Genomic DNA, 17,112 nt, shown 5'->3' with positions numbered 1-17,112 from the left:
TTGACTTTGCAACCTTAATAATGTGCCTTTAATGTACGTTTTGTGTTTGTCATTAGGAAATAGGTCATTGTCAACACAATGAGAAATATTCTCTTTGCAGCTGTTCCACTGACAAATTATTTCTGTGGGTCTTTCGGAGCAATTGTTTCTTGAGGCAAACATTTCCTGTACAAAAATGGTGAAAGAGCTCCAGTGGGATCCCAGAGTTGGTTTCCGGGGTGATGTGTTTGCCTACGACGGTGTTCAGTTACATCATTCATTTGCACCAGACCAGTGTAGACAGCTGGGTGACACCGCTAACTGTTCTATTGTGACACACCATGAGCACAGCCCTTGCTCTCTAGAAATGTCGCTCCTTACACAACAGCTATGCACACAGCGGAGGTGAGCGAGTATCTGACATGAATCTCACCATTTTGTGTGAGGAAGCATGAAGAGGATAGGAATATCAGTGCATGAAAACTCGGGTGAATCGTGACAAGTGCATGATTGTGCTTGAACATGTAGCAACCTGCAATCAACCGAAGACTACATCATCGTCATTGGACATAATTCAGGGTGAACGTGAAGACAAATAATCCCATGCAGGAGTGTATCAGTGATTGTGCCTTAGACTGACAGCAGAGATGCTCACACATTCTTCTCCATCGCACAGCAGCCCTGTTGTCTCAAACCTTCAATTTTGTTGCAAATACAGTGCTGCTTTGTTGAAATATCTACTGTTTTCATTTCAGATGTAGGCTTAGCTTGGGGATATCGAAAGTCACAAGCAGAGTACCACAAAGTTAAGGTCTGAGCTCAGAATCCCAGTTGGAGACCTTCAAGAAGTCCTCCAGCAAAATCAGGGAAGCCCAGGCTTGATGTTGTCAAGACTTTTAAAGTTTAAAAAGAAAAAAGCAGGAGAAAAATTTGGGGTGGAGGATGTTAAAACTACACCACCACCACCACCACTCCGCCGCTACCTCCCTCCATCTCTCCCCAGCTTTTATGCCTCCTTTATTAAGAAATAAAGGGAACAGACAAAAAAAATTTCCTTTGCAGGTAACACTTCTTCCAGGAGGTCTATAAACCTGGCCCCTCCAGTCCATCCCATCACCAAACTACTAACAGAAATGAAATTAACAAGGCATTGGCTATATTCCTCCACTTGCTTTTGTGATATCCTATTTCCCATCCCTCCATCTTGTCCAGTTAAAATTATAACCTTGTTGGTATGTCTTCACTGAAAAGGAGGGTTTTATTGTAGCATGGGTAGGCATGCTGGCTTGAATCTAGCTAGCATGGGTAACAAACATAGTGTATACATGGTGGCACGGGCTTCACTATGGGCTAGCAACCTATGTATGCTCTCAGGGTAACCAACAGGCTTGTGGCTTGGGTTGCTAGCTCATGCTACCACGTCTTGACTACTGTTGTTACCTGTGCTAACTGGATTAAAGCTAGAACAGGTATGCCTACCTGTGCTAGTCACACCTTCACTTTGCAGTGAAGACATGCCCCTTTAGAGCAGAGATCTTTCTTCTTGATTTTGCCTTATAAAGTACCTTGGCAATGCAGATATAAATAAGAGTAACTGCAGTTAGGAAGAGACAAAGTGTGAACCATGTGGTTTTGGTTTTTCCAAAATATAACCTCAGTCTCAAGCTTGGAAATATTTCTCAGCTTGTTTTTTCCCATACCACCCACTTTTTTTCCCGCAAGAAGAAAGCTGCTTATGTTGGATGCTGTGGGAACCTAATTCTTACTTTAGCACAAAGCAAAAACAAAAAATAGTGCTACTTAAACAAAATAAAGTTTTGGTTTCATGCACCAGATGGTACTTTCATTTCCTAGAAAGAGGAAGCTTAATGCAAAATCCCTTCGTTGCTGCCTGCTTGAAACTGGGCTGTTGTAATTATCAATGAATTTTCCTAATTTCATTTGCATAAGCCTTTTTCTTGCTAGTTTAAAGAGAGTGCAAAGTCAACTGTTGGGTCACTTGCTGCTCCGTCAGTTCAACTGTAGGAATGTTGGCTTTTAATTTATCCCGTGTAGGTGTAGCAATAATGGTAATGGTCTTTATTTCCATGTGGTAGGGCCTTTCAGCCATTTGGATCTGCAAACTCTTTAGAAACTGGAGGACAAATTCTGTTGTTTATATCCAGGCATCCCCGTTGCTGTCCATGGAGTTGTACAGAAGTAACCGAGAGCAGCGTTTAGCCCTGTAGGAATCCATTTACCCATGGTGGCAATACAGCCCCCTCTTGGGAAGAAGGCAGCAAGTGTTTAATAATGCACAGCAGCGCTTCAACAGTTTGCGACAGGAGGTGAAGAAATACCTTCTCCGGTTGAGACTAGCTGGAGAACTTGGACAGAGTGCCTAAAAGCTGGTCTATACTGCGATTCCAATCCACTTTTAAACCTGCTTTAGCTGAACTGGTTTCAAATCCAGTTAGGAGTTTGGGAGGAAATTTCCCCAGTGTGGAGAGGCACTAGAAGAGAGATTTTTGGAGGTCTATGTTCGCTCTCCCTGAAACACCTGTGTAAACCACACACACCTCAGCTCTGCAGCAAGGCTGTGTATGTCCCAGAAGCCCTTGCTGCCTCAGGTTCTACTGACCGGGAATTGCTGCACCTCAAATGTTCAGTTAGTCGCTGTTGGGCTAGCCAATGGCTACTAGTAACCTGGAGTAAATAGTAGATTCAGGACTCTGCTACTGAGGGCACAGTCACCACTTGCGATCTGAGAGAATGCCTCAGAACATGTTAAAACCTCCCTTTTATTGGGAGGTGCTAAGCTTTAGTCCCTGCTTCAGCTGAGCTGCGGCCCGACTGCACCATTCTATCCCTGACACAGGTCTGCGGAGTTGGGACACTGCCGTGAGTTGGAAAGAAAGCAGGAGGCTTAGCAAATGTTCACACCCCATCGGTATCACATTCTCCTCTGCATGTGCCACAGAAGAGCAAAATTCCAAAGGAAGGGTATGCTTGTGGTTGGTGCACTGGGCTGGGACTCAGGAGCTCTGAGTTCAGTTCCCAACTCTACCACAGACTCCCTGTGTCATGCTGGGCAAGGCTCTTCAGCCTAGTTCCTGAAAGGTATTTGGGCACCTACCTCCCATTGAAATACCTTTGTGGAGATGTCTCTTAGTCTCTCTGTGCACCTCCTTGTCTGTAAAAATTGGAATAATGTTTTTCTTTCTCCCACCCTCTGTCTGTTTGGCTTGTAAGCTCTTCAGGGCCAAAACTGTCTCTTACTCTATGATTATACAGTGCCTTGCACAGTGGGGTCCTGATCTTGGATGGGTCCTCAAAATGCTACCGTATTACAATTCATAATAACAAAGCAGGAAAAGAACTGTTCATTAAAGGGCAAAACACCCCTCATGAACTGGCCCGAGACCAACAAATACAGGCGGTAACAACTTTTCTTTGCTGCTGACCTGGGTTGCTGTTTGAGTGTTTTAAATACATATCTTTCATTGCCAAAACCTTAAGAATATCAGGTCATCAGAAGGGAGCAGCTCTCAAAGCCCACGCCTCAGCCTCTTGGGCTAAAAGATTAAGCCCTTTAGTTGGAAGCAGGAACAAGCTGATAGGCTCTTATGTAGTCCAGCCACTAGAGGGGGACAAAGATACTCTTGGTCTGCATGTGACACGTTTTATGTCTAGCCTAGGATATATAGGTGGTCTCAGTTTTCATGCTCTTCTGTGTTTTCCCTGTTAGGTTATGGAGGATCTTTTCAAGACCGTGACAAGCATCGTGCTCTCCAAATGTCCTCAAGATGTTGAGCTTTTTCATAAATATGTATCTCCTGCCCAAAAGGTAATAAACATGAGAGAAAAACTGCAATCCCCCTATATCTTGCAAACACTCTTGGTAGTGCGTAGGCCTGAATTTAGCAGAGTTCTCTTGTGTTACCCATTAAGAGTAGGTTTACATTTTTTTTGTCTTTTGTTTTAACCAAGGGCAGGTTAGAACAGATGCTGAAGAACAAATTCATAACGTGAGTACTATTTTTGATTGCTGACATACGATATGCTGCTGTTGGTCGAGCTCCTCGATAGTTATTTTCCCCCATCCTCTTGTCATGCCACTGACTATTAATTCTGCACAATGTCTTTTAAAGGCACTAATCACAATTCCCTACCTGTATTTAAGCTGTTCTGTTTGCCCCAGGAATGGTTACTGTCTCCCTGACCACTTTGCTTGTGTGTTGCATCTGTTTCTCCTCCCCTTTGTTTTTGTCTTCCCAGACGCTTTGGCACAGGGACTGTCTTCCTGATGGGGTGTATGGCTGTGCAGTGCTTACCCCCACTCTGGGTGCTACTGCAAAATACATAGTAGTTCATAGGCTGCAGCCATGCCCCTTTAGGCGGTGAGATGCTCCTCTTTCCTCAAAATCCCTGCTGTCCTCTATTAGCTCTATAGCCCTTGACTGCTTTTAGTTAAGAGAGGACTTCATTCCCCATTCTGGGCCTCCAAGCATCTCCTTTTTGCTTCACTCTCATCTGAGCCCTTGACTTCTGGTGGCTGTCCGTCCATTCTGCCAAGCCATACCAGGCCACCCGACCACAACTCTCCCGGGTGTTGCACTTAAGCTAGCCTGCCACATCCATGCTTAATGACAATGGATTTGTGATCTATAACTTTCAATGTTGTTATTTTTCATCTGCACAAGCACCACAAAACATTGCTGAGAAGTGCAATGTGTGTGTATGTCTCTGTGTGTATGTGTGTCTGAGAACATGAGTCACATTTGAGCTATGGGCCACTTCAAAAGGCTTCAGGTAGCAAAAGTAGGTGAGATTCCAGCCAAGTTATTATGGAATCACATAACCCAAGCACATGGAACAGCGTATTCCTCACTAACTGTTTGTTTCAGAAAGCTTTAATGTGTTATTGAATCCTTGTGGATCTTCCTTAGGGAGCTTGGTCTAGAACTGGATTTAGCCAGTGATACACAGAGATTTGATTATTGTTACCAGGCTAATTTAGTTTTCCCAGTGATGGCTTGTTTATGTTGTTACAGCCTAGTATGTGGAAAATCCATCACGCAGCCTGCTTGGTTTGGTTTTGATTTCCAGTCACATTTTGCAGGTTGCAAAGGAGACACTGGGACAGATTCTCCACTCTGTTATGCCAATTTTCTCTGCCAATTGCTCTATTGATTTACAGCGGTGGAGAATCTGGTGCCAGAATTGCCTTTTTGAGGACATGGACATGTTGATGAAAATAAGTCTGGCATTTTACATTGTGACAATCGTAACCCTTCTATTAATGTAAGCGCTTTATGGCATGATCTGTCCTCTTGTAGAGTACTATGTGGAGCACATGTTTGATGCTATGCTGTTGGGAGTTCCTTTCATCCTGAAGAGCCCCTTATACAAACTAGATTCTAACAGAATCACTTCACTCCTAGATGATATGCAGCCACCTCTAGGGTGGAACATGAAGTCTGTTTAACAGTGTGTTGTAACAATATAAAAGAAGCATCATATGAAATGAAGGCAAGCAGAACATAATCCTCCAAACTGGAATTTGCCTGGGCCACTGGGACTAAGCCCCAACCCAACACCACCACCTCTTGAGAAGAGTATCATGTAATCTTTGATCTCTCCAGGTGCTCATTGTTAAGGCATCATGTGTGGTAAAGCAATAAGCAGCACCAAGCTGGGACCTAGGTTCAATGACTGACTCAGTGAGAAACCTGCCATCTACTAAGTTACCAGGAGCTCTTCCTTTGATATTCTAGGGTTCCTTTAGGAAAGAGGTTTCCATCCAAGGTACATAAGAGTTGACCTTGCTTAGCTTGAGAAATCTGAGATCACAACCTAAGGTGGCATGGCTGCACTGTCCCTTTCGTTTTCCAGTGCAATACTTAGGAAGGGACCGTCTTGGTACTCACATTTGCAATGTCAAATGCTTAGTTTTTTTCTGTTACAGAATTTCCTATACTGAAGCAGTGGAAATTTTAAAGCGAGCTCCTCAGACGTTCACTTTCCAACCAAAGGTCAGTGGGTACCCTGGCTGTGAGAGAGCCAATGCCTGGTTCCTGCTTCTGTGGTGTGGGTCTGCACAATGCTCTCCATTTCTAAATCCTGGGGAAGCCTCACTTCTCTTTCTTATGTTGCAACAGAGTTGTTAGTTCACTCAGTACATGTTAGTCCTTTTGTGTTATTGCATGGTTGCAAACCAGCCATAACCCAGTGTAACCACAGTAGCTTAGAAGATGAAGCATGGAATAATTTAGGAAACAAGTTGTTACAAGAGTGAAGTGTGCACAGTGAGGCTAAGCAATGGCTTAAGAGAAGTGGCACAATACCATTAGATTGTAAGCCCTTTGCAGAAGGTGCCGTCCCTGCCTGTGTGCATGGACAGTGCCTAGTGCATTGTGTATACTTCAGGAACACCTAATAGGCGAGAGGAATTTAGGTCGTACCAAGGGTTTAACTAGGAATAATGAAGTAAAACTGAGTCAAAACACTATTGCGGAGATAGGTAAAGAGAGTCCTTTGTTCTTCTAAAAGACGACTGTAGCCAAGGAGAAAGCCGTTTACAAATTACAGTGTTCCTAAAACTCCTACTTCATCCCTGCTTCTAACAGATGCCACAGTAGGCAAAGTCCTCACTTGAGCACCTACTTCTAATCTCGCATACATAGTCATTAGTCTTAACAGTCCTCAGTCCACTGCTTTGAGGATAAGTCTGGCTGGGCCCACCTTCAGCGCAGATAGCCTAAGATCAACAGATAAACTCTGAGCCCATTTTGGTACGAATAAATTAATAAAGAGTTGTAAATCCTCTATCCGGATACAGCTGTCAGTTACACTAGCAGTTCCCCTGCAACAAATCATTCATGGCTCACGCTCCTGCCACAATTGATGCGGACACACCTGATGGTCTCTTCCAGGGGGCATTGGTTTTCCTAAGCGAGAGGCTGCAGAGACGGCGTGGCATGCACCAGAGCGCATCTGGGAAGGGAGGGAAGAGACAGGGAACAGGATGGATACAAGCAGTGGTTAGATAAATTCACTTTAGCCGGTTGCTAAAAATTGACCTGGTTTGTTGGGGCGGGGGGGCAGGTGGAACCTTTGTCCAGATAGTCTGTTCACTTAGACAACATAACAATCTGCTCTACTCCAAGCACGAGTTATTGGGAGAGATGCAGGGATCCCTGGGTGGGAGTCTCTGGCCCATGTTATGCAGGAGGTCAGACAGACCCTGGGAGAGGCGGAGCCCTTCCTAGTATCCAGCCTTTGAAACCGGTGCATCTCCACTGTATGGGGTCTCACTGTGTCTTCTAAAGTGTACGCACTGCACTACGCAGGGTCCAACTTCCCTTGCTCTCCATGTTGTTGTCTCTACAGTGGGGCAGCGATCTCCAGACTGAACATGAGAAATACCTGGTGAAGCACTGCAGCGAGATTCCTGTGTTTGTAGTTAATTACCCATATGATCTCAAACCTTTCTACATGCGGGACAATGAAGATGGACCTCAACGCACAGTAAGTCCGTGTGTGTGCATCTCCATACTTTTTGGTCACACGCCCTGTCCTCCCTCATCCTACCTAGCAATAGATTATCATTGTTCTGGTCTCCAGTCAGGAAGCAGGAGATAAGATACATCAATCAATTGCAACAGTTAAGCCCCAGTCCAGATCCTTTCCTTCCTTTAGAGAGAGATCCAAAACAGGAGAGAATCCAGTCAGTCAAGAGAAGAATGGACAGCCTAGGTCTTTGGAAGGCAGCCAGTTAGGTTTGCTGTAGTCAGTTTCTTTTTAAGGGAAGTTCAAACATAAAATAAGGTAGCAAGTTTTTTTAAGAGGAGTCTCTTTAATGACAACCAATGCACATAATATTCATTGGCATTGTTCTCCTGCCTTCCCAGCCCAGTCTGTGAGTATTTTATCCTCCTACCAGCAGATGGGGACAGGAAGTAAACTCCTTCTGGGTTCTGCTTTGAGCATGGGGTCCCTGTGCTGTGTGACTCCAGGCACTCCATCTGGAGGAATTCCTCTGTGCCTTGGACAGTCGAGGCATAATTGCGTTTGCCTGCCTCCCCACAGCTTGTTCTTGGGTTCTTCATACCCCTTGGGGCTTGGCCACACACAGACTTACCCCAAAATAAATGAATCTGTTTCATTTCACACTGTTTGTTATTTCGGTGTGGACACTTTTATTTCAGAACAAAAGGGGCCTACTTCGATTTGATTTTGGTATCAGTCTGGTATTTTTTTACCCTCACTGGCAGATGGCTGCTGCATTTAGTGACCCTGCCCCTCTGCAACATGCATTCTGCAAGTCCGAGGTAACGAAATGAAACATTTGCTGCTGCTATAAACAATCATGGTTGGAGAAGCTCTTCTGGAGTGTGTATATATTTACATAAGTGGTATCCTAGACTCAACAGAGGAAGCTTGAGTCGCAGCTGTAGTGACTGGATGGGAGAGCCCTCCCCACCTGACAAGAGGGAGCAGCATTTGGGAAAGGGTCTGTGAGGACCTCTGTAGAAGCCCATGTTTCCTCAGTGTGCTTCTTTGTCCCCCTCTAGTAACAAGAGTTCATGAGTCTGCTACAGTCTTTGACTCACACAGCTGGGTTTTTTAGCTCAGGCAGTAGAGGCTCCTGCTTTTCTATCCAGAGGTTCTGGGTTCAATCCCTGCATCCGATGACCAGCCAGAATATGTCTTCTGTGGAAGGTGTAACTTCCAGCTCGAGGAGACATACCCTGTCTGGCTTTGATCAAGTTAGCATGCATAGAAGTGTAGCCACCTCTACCACATGGTTTCAGACAGGATTGTACTCAGGGTTGCTAGCTGCTTGCACCGCCATAGCTACCCTTTTATTTTTTAGCACGCTAGCTTGATTAGAATTAGTGCGGCTATGTGGTCTTGATCTGGAAATTACATCATAGCTCCAGGGTAGACGTACCCTAGGATTCCTGATCTGTTGTACACCATATAAACTATACCATCTGTTATCTTGTGCTAGTCACTACGATGTACAGCTGCCAATAGATTAGATCACTGTCTAGGTACTTGCACAGGGTCCATCTCCATAGTATCGGAGCCCCTCACAAACAGGAATGAATTTCTCCTCCTAGCAGCCCTAGGATTACTGTTGGACTGCACAGGTAAATGGCATGGCTCAGTTTATGGTTCTTTTTCCCCCAAGGTGGCAGCCGTTGATCTTCTGGTACCAGGAATAGGGGAGTTATGTGGTGGCAGCCTGAGAGAGGAGCGACCACATTTTCTTCAATCACGCTTAGCGAGGTATGGCGAAAACTTATGGCTGATTACCTGCAGTAGGGGAAGAACAGTCTGGCGAGGGAGAGTGTCAGAGGCCACTGGAGTTTGGTGGGAGAAGGAGTAGATGTGCAGACAGTAAATGTTCCATTATGTTTATTGGCTTTGAAGTATCTGTTAATCAGCTGTTTATCTATTAAGCAAAATATAGCTGTATCCCCAAATGATGACTTGCTCCTGGGGTAAACATGCAAAGTGCCTCTTTGTATCATCTCACCACAGAAGAATGTTGCATGCTACTCCGAAAGAACCTCTCCTATCACACGGGCTCCAAGGAAGCGATCTGTAACCGTTAGGGCCGTCGAGTGATTAATCGCACTCTTAAACAGGAATAGAATACCATTTATTTAAATATTTTTGGATGTTTTCTACCTTTTAAAATATATTGATTTCAGTTACAACACAGAATACAAAGTGTAGTGCTCACCTAATATTTATTTTTGATGACAAGTATTTGCACTCTAAAAAAAAAAAACCACAAAAGAAATAGTATTTTTCAATTCCCCCCCATACAAGTACTGTAGTGCAATCTCTTTACCATGAAAGTTGAACTTACAAATTTAGAATTGTGTACAAAAAAATCTGCATTCAAAAATAAAGCAATGTAAAATTTTAGAGCCTGCAAGTCCATTCAGTACTATTTCTTGTTCAGCCAATCGCTCAGACCAACAGGCTTATTTACATTTGCAGGGCAGAATGCTGCCCGCTTCTTGTTTACAATGTCACCTGAAAGTGAGAACAGGCATTCTCATGGCACTGTTGCAGCCGGCATCGCAAGATATTTACATGCCAGATGCGCTAAAGGTTCATATGTCCCTTCATGCTTCAACCACGATTCCAGGGGACATGCGTCCTTGCTGATGACGGGTTCTATTTGATAACAATCCAAAGCAGTGTGGACTGATGCATGTTCCTTTTCATTATCTGAGTCAGCTGCCACTAGCAGAAGATTGATTTTCTTTTTTGGTGGTTCGGGTTCTGTAGTTTCCGCATCGGAGTGTTGCTCTTTTAAGACTTCTGAAAGCATCCCTTTCAGATTTTGGAAGGCACTTCTGTTCTTAAACCTTGGGTCGAGTGCTGTAGCTATCTTTAGAAATCTCACGTTAGTACCTTCTTTGCATTTTGTGAAATCTGCAGTGAAAGTGTTCTTAAAATGAACCATGTGTGCTGGGTCATAATCCGAGACTGCTATAACATGAACTGTATGGCAAGAATGCGGGTAAAACAGAGCAGGGGACATACACTTCTCCCCCAAGGAGTTCAGTCACAAATTTAATTAATGCATAATTTTTTTAACAAGTGGCATCGGTATGGAAGCATGTCCTCTGGAATGGTGGCTCAAGCATGAAGGGGCATACGAATGTTTAGCATATCTGGCATGTAAATACCTTGCAAAGCCAGCTACAAAAGTGCCATGCAAATGCCTGTTCTCACTTTCTGGTGACATTGTAAATAAGAAGCGGGCAGCATTATCTCCTGTAAGTGTAAACAAACTTGTTTGTCTTAGCGACTGGCTAAACAAGAAGTAGGACTGAGTGGACTTGTAGGCTCTGTATTTTTACGCTGTTCTGTTTTTGAGTGCAGTGATGTAACAAAAAAAAAATCTACATTTGTAAGTTGCACTTTCACAACGAAGAAATTGCACTGCAGTACTTGTCTGAGGTGAATTGAAAAATACTATGTCTTTTGTTGACAAATATTGCACTGTAAAAATGATAAACAAAAATAATATACATTTTGATTTCAGTTACAATACAGTATATGTGAAAATGTAGAAAAACATCCAAAATATTTAATAAATTTCAATTGGTATTCTATTGTTTAACAGTGCAATTAAAATTGCGATTAATCATTATTAATTTTTTTAGTCGCAATTAATTTTTTTGAGTTAATCTCATGAGTTAACTACGAGTAATCGACAGCTCTAGTAATTGTGTCTGGCACATGGACTCCCTCCTTAGGCCTTGTCCCCACTCACCAACATGGTAATTCGCCACCAGTGGTAGCAAAGGTGGAAGCTGTAGTGTAGATGGGGCGTGGGTCTCTTTGACTACGGCCTGATCTACACTGCAGGGGGGGATCGATCTAAGATACGCAACTTCAGCTACGAGAATAGCGTAACTGAAGTCGATGTATCTTAGATCGACTTAAAATCACTTACTTCGCGTCCTCGCGGCGCGGGATCGACGGCCGCCGCTCCCCTGTCGACTCCGCTTCCGCCTCTCGCTCTGGTGGAGTTCCATAGTCGACAGCAGAGCGATCGGGGATCGATTTATCATGTCTACACTAGACGCGATAAATCAATCCCTGATAGATTGATCACTACCTGCCGATCCGGCGGGTAGTGTAGACGTGGCCACAGTATTGTCTAACCCTAAGGAATCACGCTGCAGTGAATTACAGCTATGAGCTTTGCTAATGTAGATGCAACCTCAGTGCTGTCATTTCAGAAAGTGTTGTTCTGTGCTAAAAGATGTTGATAAGTTAATTAGGAAGTGGAACCAATGTTAGTTTGTCACAGATCTCTGCTCTTTGACTCCACCCCACCCCACCCCACCCCACCCCCCTGGTCTGTAGCAGTCTGTGTGATTTCAAGGTGCTTTGAAGTCATCCGGAAGCAGCACTGTCTCCAATTATCAAAGCTGGCATTGAGGGTGCAGTCCTGTGATTCTTTAGGGGGGAAATCCTCTTCACAGGGTTAAACTCAGATCCAATCTCCATTTTTAATGGATCCTTCACAGAGTTCAGCCCTGCCCCTTTGGGCCAGTCACATACAGAAGGCATTTTTGGAGGATTTTGGAAATCCCAGTGTAACATTAGTTACATTTGGCAAATGCATTTAGTACTTAGAGCAGTCACCTATTCAGCTGAAACATGTCTAGTTAATGAAGTACAGTGAAGCCTACTTCAGCATAATGAACCAAAGAAGGGCACTGACATTCTGTAGAGGTACAGGATCTGGGTGGGGAGAGATTAAAACCAGAACTGTTTAATTTGGAATGCTGAGGAGTAAGAGCCCATACAACAGAGGTGTATAAATCAATGAAATGTATAACTTCAATGGGCTTAAAGTCCAGCAACTATGTGAAAACGGCATCATCTTACTCTGGGATCTCTTCCTTTTGAGTATTCAGGGTCAGATCTGCTGACTTGATCTGCTGAGTAAAGGAATTTTCATTGGTCTTAACTCATGTTTAGCCCTGAAGAGCTATTGTAACTAAGAGAGAGTTGGATTTTATAATACAACTGTATAAAGAAACTATGGCCCCGATCCTGCAAAGACTTGCACGCATGCTTATCTTCATTCACTTGAGTATCCCAGTTGAAGTCAATAGGACAATTCATATGTGTAAAGTTAAGCGTGTGCACAGGTCTTTGCAGGATTGGGACCTTACTGCGTTAGAATTGGTACAATACGTTTAGGAAGAGTATTGTTCAACACCACCAAAAAAGAACTATTTTGTATTTCAGAAACCTCTGCTATTGATTATGCTTCTTTCCTCTCTTCCCCTTTTTGTATTAATTAGTAGGGCTGTCAATTAATCCCAGTTAATTCTCGCGATTAACTCAAAAAAAATGAATCGCGATTAAAAAAAGTTATCACAATTAATCACACTTATAACAATAGAATACTAATTGAAATTTATTAAATATTTTTGGATGTGTTTTTCTACCTTTTCAATATTGATTTCAGTTACAACACAGAATACAAAGTGCACAGTGCTCACTTTATATTATTTTTATTACAAATATTTGCACTGTAAAAATGATAAACAAAAGAAATAGTATTTTTCAGTTCAGCTCATACAAGTTCAGAAATGCAATCTCTTTATCTTGAAAGTGTAACTTAGACATACAGATTTTTTTTTGGTTGCATAACTGCACTCAAAAACAAAACAGTGTAAAACTTCAGAGCCTACAAGTCCACTCAGTCCTACTTCTTATTCTGCTAATCGCTAAGACAAACAAGTTTGTTTACATTGATGGGAGATACTGCTGCCTGCTTCTTATTTACAATGTCACCTAAAAGTGAAAACTGGTGTTTGCATGGCACTGTTGTAGCCCGCATTGCAAGGTATTTAAATGCCAGATATGCTAAACATTCGTATGCCTCTTCCATGCTTTGGCCACCATTCCAGAGGACATGCTTCCATGCTGATGATGCTCGTTTAAAAAAAAAAAAAAAATTATCAATTAAATTTGTGACTGTACTCCTTGTGGGGAGAATTGTATGTCTCCTGCTCTGTTTTACCTGCATTCTGCCATATATTTCATGTCATAGCAGTCTCAGATGATGACCCAGCACATGTTCATTTTAAGAACACTTTCACAGCAGGTTTGACAAAACGCAAAGAAAGTACCGATGTGAGATTTCTAAAAATAGCTACAGCACTCGACTCAAGCTTTAAGAATCTGAAGTGCCATCCAAAATCTGAGAGAGGCAAGATGTGGAGCATGCTTTTAGTAGTCTAAAAAGAGCAAAACATTGATGCAGAAACTACAGAACCCAAACCACCAAAAAAGAAAAACTGGTGGCATCTGATTCAGATGATGAAAATGAACATGTGTCAGTCCGCACTGCATTGGATCATTATCAAGCAGAACCTGTCATCAGCATGGAAGCATGTTCTCTGGAATGGTGGTTGAAACATGAAGGGACATATGAATCTTTAGCACACCTGGTAACTAAATATCTTGCAACACCAGCTACAAGAGAAGAAAAAGCAGAAAGCATACAAGGAGTGGAAGAAGGGAGGGATCAGCAAGGAAAGCTACCTTATTGAGGTCAGAACATGTAGGGATAAAGTGAGACAAGCTAAAAGTCAAGTAGAATTGGACCTTGCAAAGGGAATTAAAACCAATAGTAAAAGGTTCTAAAGCCATATAAATAAGAAGAAAACAAAGAAAGAAGAAGTGGGACCGCTAAACACTGAGGATGGAGTGGAGGTCAAGGATAATCTAGGCATGGCCCAATATGTAAACAAATACTTTGCTTAAGTCTTTAATAAGACTAAAGAGGATCTTAGGGATAATGGTAGCATGACAAATGGGAATGAGGATATGGAGGTAGACATTACCATATTTGAGGTAGAAACAAAACTCAAACAGCTTAATGGGACTAAATCGGGGGGCCCAGATAATCTTCATCCAAGAATATTAAAGGAATTGGCACATGAAATTACAAGCCCATTAGCAAGAATTTTTAATGAATTTGTAAACTCAGGGGTTGTACCGTATGATTGGAGAATTGCTAACATAGTTCTTATTTTTAAGAAAGGGAAAAAAAGTGATCCGGGTAATTATAGGCCTGTTAGTTTGACATTTGTAGTATGCAAGGTCTTGGAAAAAATTTTGAAGGAGAAAGTAGTTAAGGACATTGAAGTCAATGGTAAATGGGACAAAATACAACATGGTTTTACAAAAGGTAGATCGTGCCAAACCAACCTGATCTCCTTCTTTGAGAAAGTAACAGATTTTTTAGACAAAGGAAACACAGTGGATCTAATTTACCTAGATTTCAGTAAGGCATTTGATACCGTGCCACATGGGGACTTATTAGTTAAATTGGATAAGATGGGGGTTAATAGGAAAATTGAAAGGTGGATAAGGAATTGGTTAAAGGAGAGACTACAATGAGTCCTACTGAAAGGTGAACTGTCAGGCTGGAGGGAGGTTACCAGTGGAGTTCCTTAAGGATCGGTTTTGGGATCAATCTTATTTAATCTTTTTATTACTGACCTCAGCACAAAAAGTGGGAGTGTGCTAATACAGTTTGTGGATGATACAAAACTGGGAGGTATGGCCAATTTAGAGAAGGACAGGGATATCCTACAGGAGGATTTGGATGACCTTGTAAACTGGAGTAATAGTAATAGGCTGAAATTTAATAGTGAGAAGTGTAAGGTCATGCATTTAGGAATTAATAACAAGAATTTTAGTTATAAGCTAGGGACACATCAATTAGAAGTAACGGAGGAGGAGAAGGACCTTGGAGTATTGGTTGATCATAGGATGACTATGAGCTGCCAATGTGATATGGCCGTGAAAAAAGCTAATGTGGTCTTGGGATGCATCAGGAGAGGTATTTCCAGTAGGGAAAAGGAGGTTTTAGTACCGTTATACAAGGCACTGGTGAGACCACACCTGGAATACTGTGTGCAGTTCTGATCTCCCATGTTTAAGAAGGATGAATTCAAACTGGAACAGGTACAGAGAAGGGCTACTAGGATGATCCGAGGAATGGAAAACTTGTCTTATGAAAGGAGACTCAAGGAGCTTGGCTTGTTTAGCCTAACTAAAAGAAGGTTGAAGGGAGATATGATTGCTCTCTATAAATATATCAGAGGGATAAATACAGGAGAAGGAGAGGAATTATTTAAGCTCAGTACCAATGTGGACACAAGAACAAATGGATATAAACTGGCCACCAGGAAATTTAGAGTAAAAATTAGACGACGGTTTCTAACCATCAGAGGAGTGAAGTTTTGGAATAGCCTTCCAAGGGAAGCAGTGGGGGCAAAAGATCTATCTGGCTTTAAGATTAAACTCAATAAGTTTATGGAGGAGATGGTATGATGGGATAACATGTTTTTTGGTAATTAAATATTCATGGTAAATAGGCCAAATGCCTGTGCTGGGATATTAGATGGGGTGGGATCTGAGTTACCAAGGAAAGAATTTTCTGTAGTATCTGGCTGATGAATCTTGCCCATATGCTCAGGGTTTAGCTGATCGCCATATTTGGGGTCGGGAAGGAATTTTCCTCCAGGGCAGATTGGAAGAGGCCATGGAGGTTTTTCACCTTCCTCTGTAGCATGGGGCACGGGTCACTTGCTGGAGGATTCTCTGCTCCTTGAAGTCTTTAAACTATGATTTGAGGACTTCAATAGCACAGATATAGGTGTGAGGTTTTTTGCAGGAGTAGTGGGTGAAATTCTGTGGCCTGTGTTGTGCAGGAGGTCAGACTAGATCATAATGGTCCCTTCTGACCTAAATATCTATGAATCTATGAACAGGGCCATGCGAATGCCTGTTCTCACTTTCAGGTGACATTGTAAACAAGAAGCAGGCAGCATTAACTCCTATAAATTGTAAGCAACCTTGTTTGTCTTAATGATTGGCTGAACAAGAAGTAGGACTGAGTGGCCTTGCAGACTCTGAAGTTTTACGTTGTTTTATTTTTGAATGCAGGTGGTTTTATTTTTTTACATAATTCTACATTTGTAAGTTCAACTTTCATGATAAAGAGATTGCACTACAGTACTTGTATGAGGTGAATTGCAAAATACAATTGTTTTTTACAGTGCAAATATTTGTAATAAATAAACTGAGCACTGTACACTTTGTATTCTGTGCTGTAGTTGAAATTAATATGTTTGAAAATGTAGTAAACATCCAAAAATATTTAAAGTAAATGGTATTCTATTGTTATTTAACAGCGTGATTAATCACAATTAATTTTTTTAATCACTTGACAGCCCTATTAATTAGTAATATCTTCCCTTTTCTTTCTCTGTGTATTTCCATGCACCAAACTGTTAACAGATCACACAGCTGATACGGATCTGCTCTGCTGATTTATTGACAAGAGTTTGTTTATTCCACAGATTAGGACTTGCAGATGCCTACCAATGGTAAGTCTATAGCTTGGTCTACAAACAGTATCTGTTCTCTTACTACTGTTACGGAAGAAGCTTTTTCACTGAGGCCCTCAGTGAGTTGCAACCAGTAACAATGAAATGGCCATCTCACCTGAACAAAGTTTAACCTTATGTTACTTAAAGTTTATCCTCCGACTTCTTTAGTTGCAGCCAGAGTTGACTC

At 42.3% G+C, this 17,112-nt stretch overlaps 1 protein-coding gene across 8 annotated transcripts in view; it reads left to right on the top strand.

The window, feature by feature from the left end:
* Window positions 1-17,112, top strand: part of NARS2 (asparaginyl-tRNA synthetase 2, mitochondrial) — a 90,291-nt gene that overhangs the window by 52,005 nt on the left and 21,174 nt on the right. For 6 of the 8 annotated variants that reach the window (XR_012157897.2, XM_073335722.2, XM_073335741.2 and 3 more), the window contains 6 exons: window positions 3,707-3,805; window positions 3,949-3,986; window positions 5,927-5,993; window positions 7,351-7,488; window positions 9,158-9,255; window positions 16,896-16,922. Coding sequence is in view for 7 of the 8 variants with exons in the window: in XM_073335722.2 (XP_073191823.2) it covers window positions 3,707-3,805; window positions 3,949-3,986; window positions 5,927-5,993; window positions 7,351-7,488; window positions 9,158-9,255; window positions 16,896-16,922 (467 nt within the window). In the remaining variant the exon portion in view is untranslated. Of the gene's footprint in view, window positions 1-3,706; window positions 3,806-3,948; window positions 3,987-5,926; window positions 5,994-7,350; window positions 7,489-9,157; window positions 9,256-16,833; window positions 16,923-17,112 lie in introns of those variants that run through there. The other 2 variants (XM_073335755.2, XM_073335764.2) reach the window with 2 other exon arrangements.

Source organism: Lepidochelys kempii, chromosome 1, assembly GCF_965140285.1.
Source record: "Lepidochelys kempii isolate rLepKem1 chromosome 1, rLepKem1.hap1, whole genome shotgun sequence".
NCBI lineage: Eukaryota > Metazoa > Chordata > Testudines > Cheloniidae > Lepidochelys > Lepidochelys kempii.
Note: the sequence above shows the minus strand (reverse complement) of the source record. Positions and strands in the feature narration are given on the sequence as shown.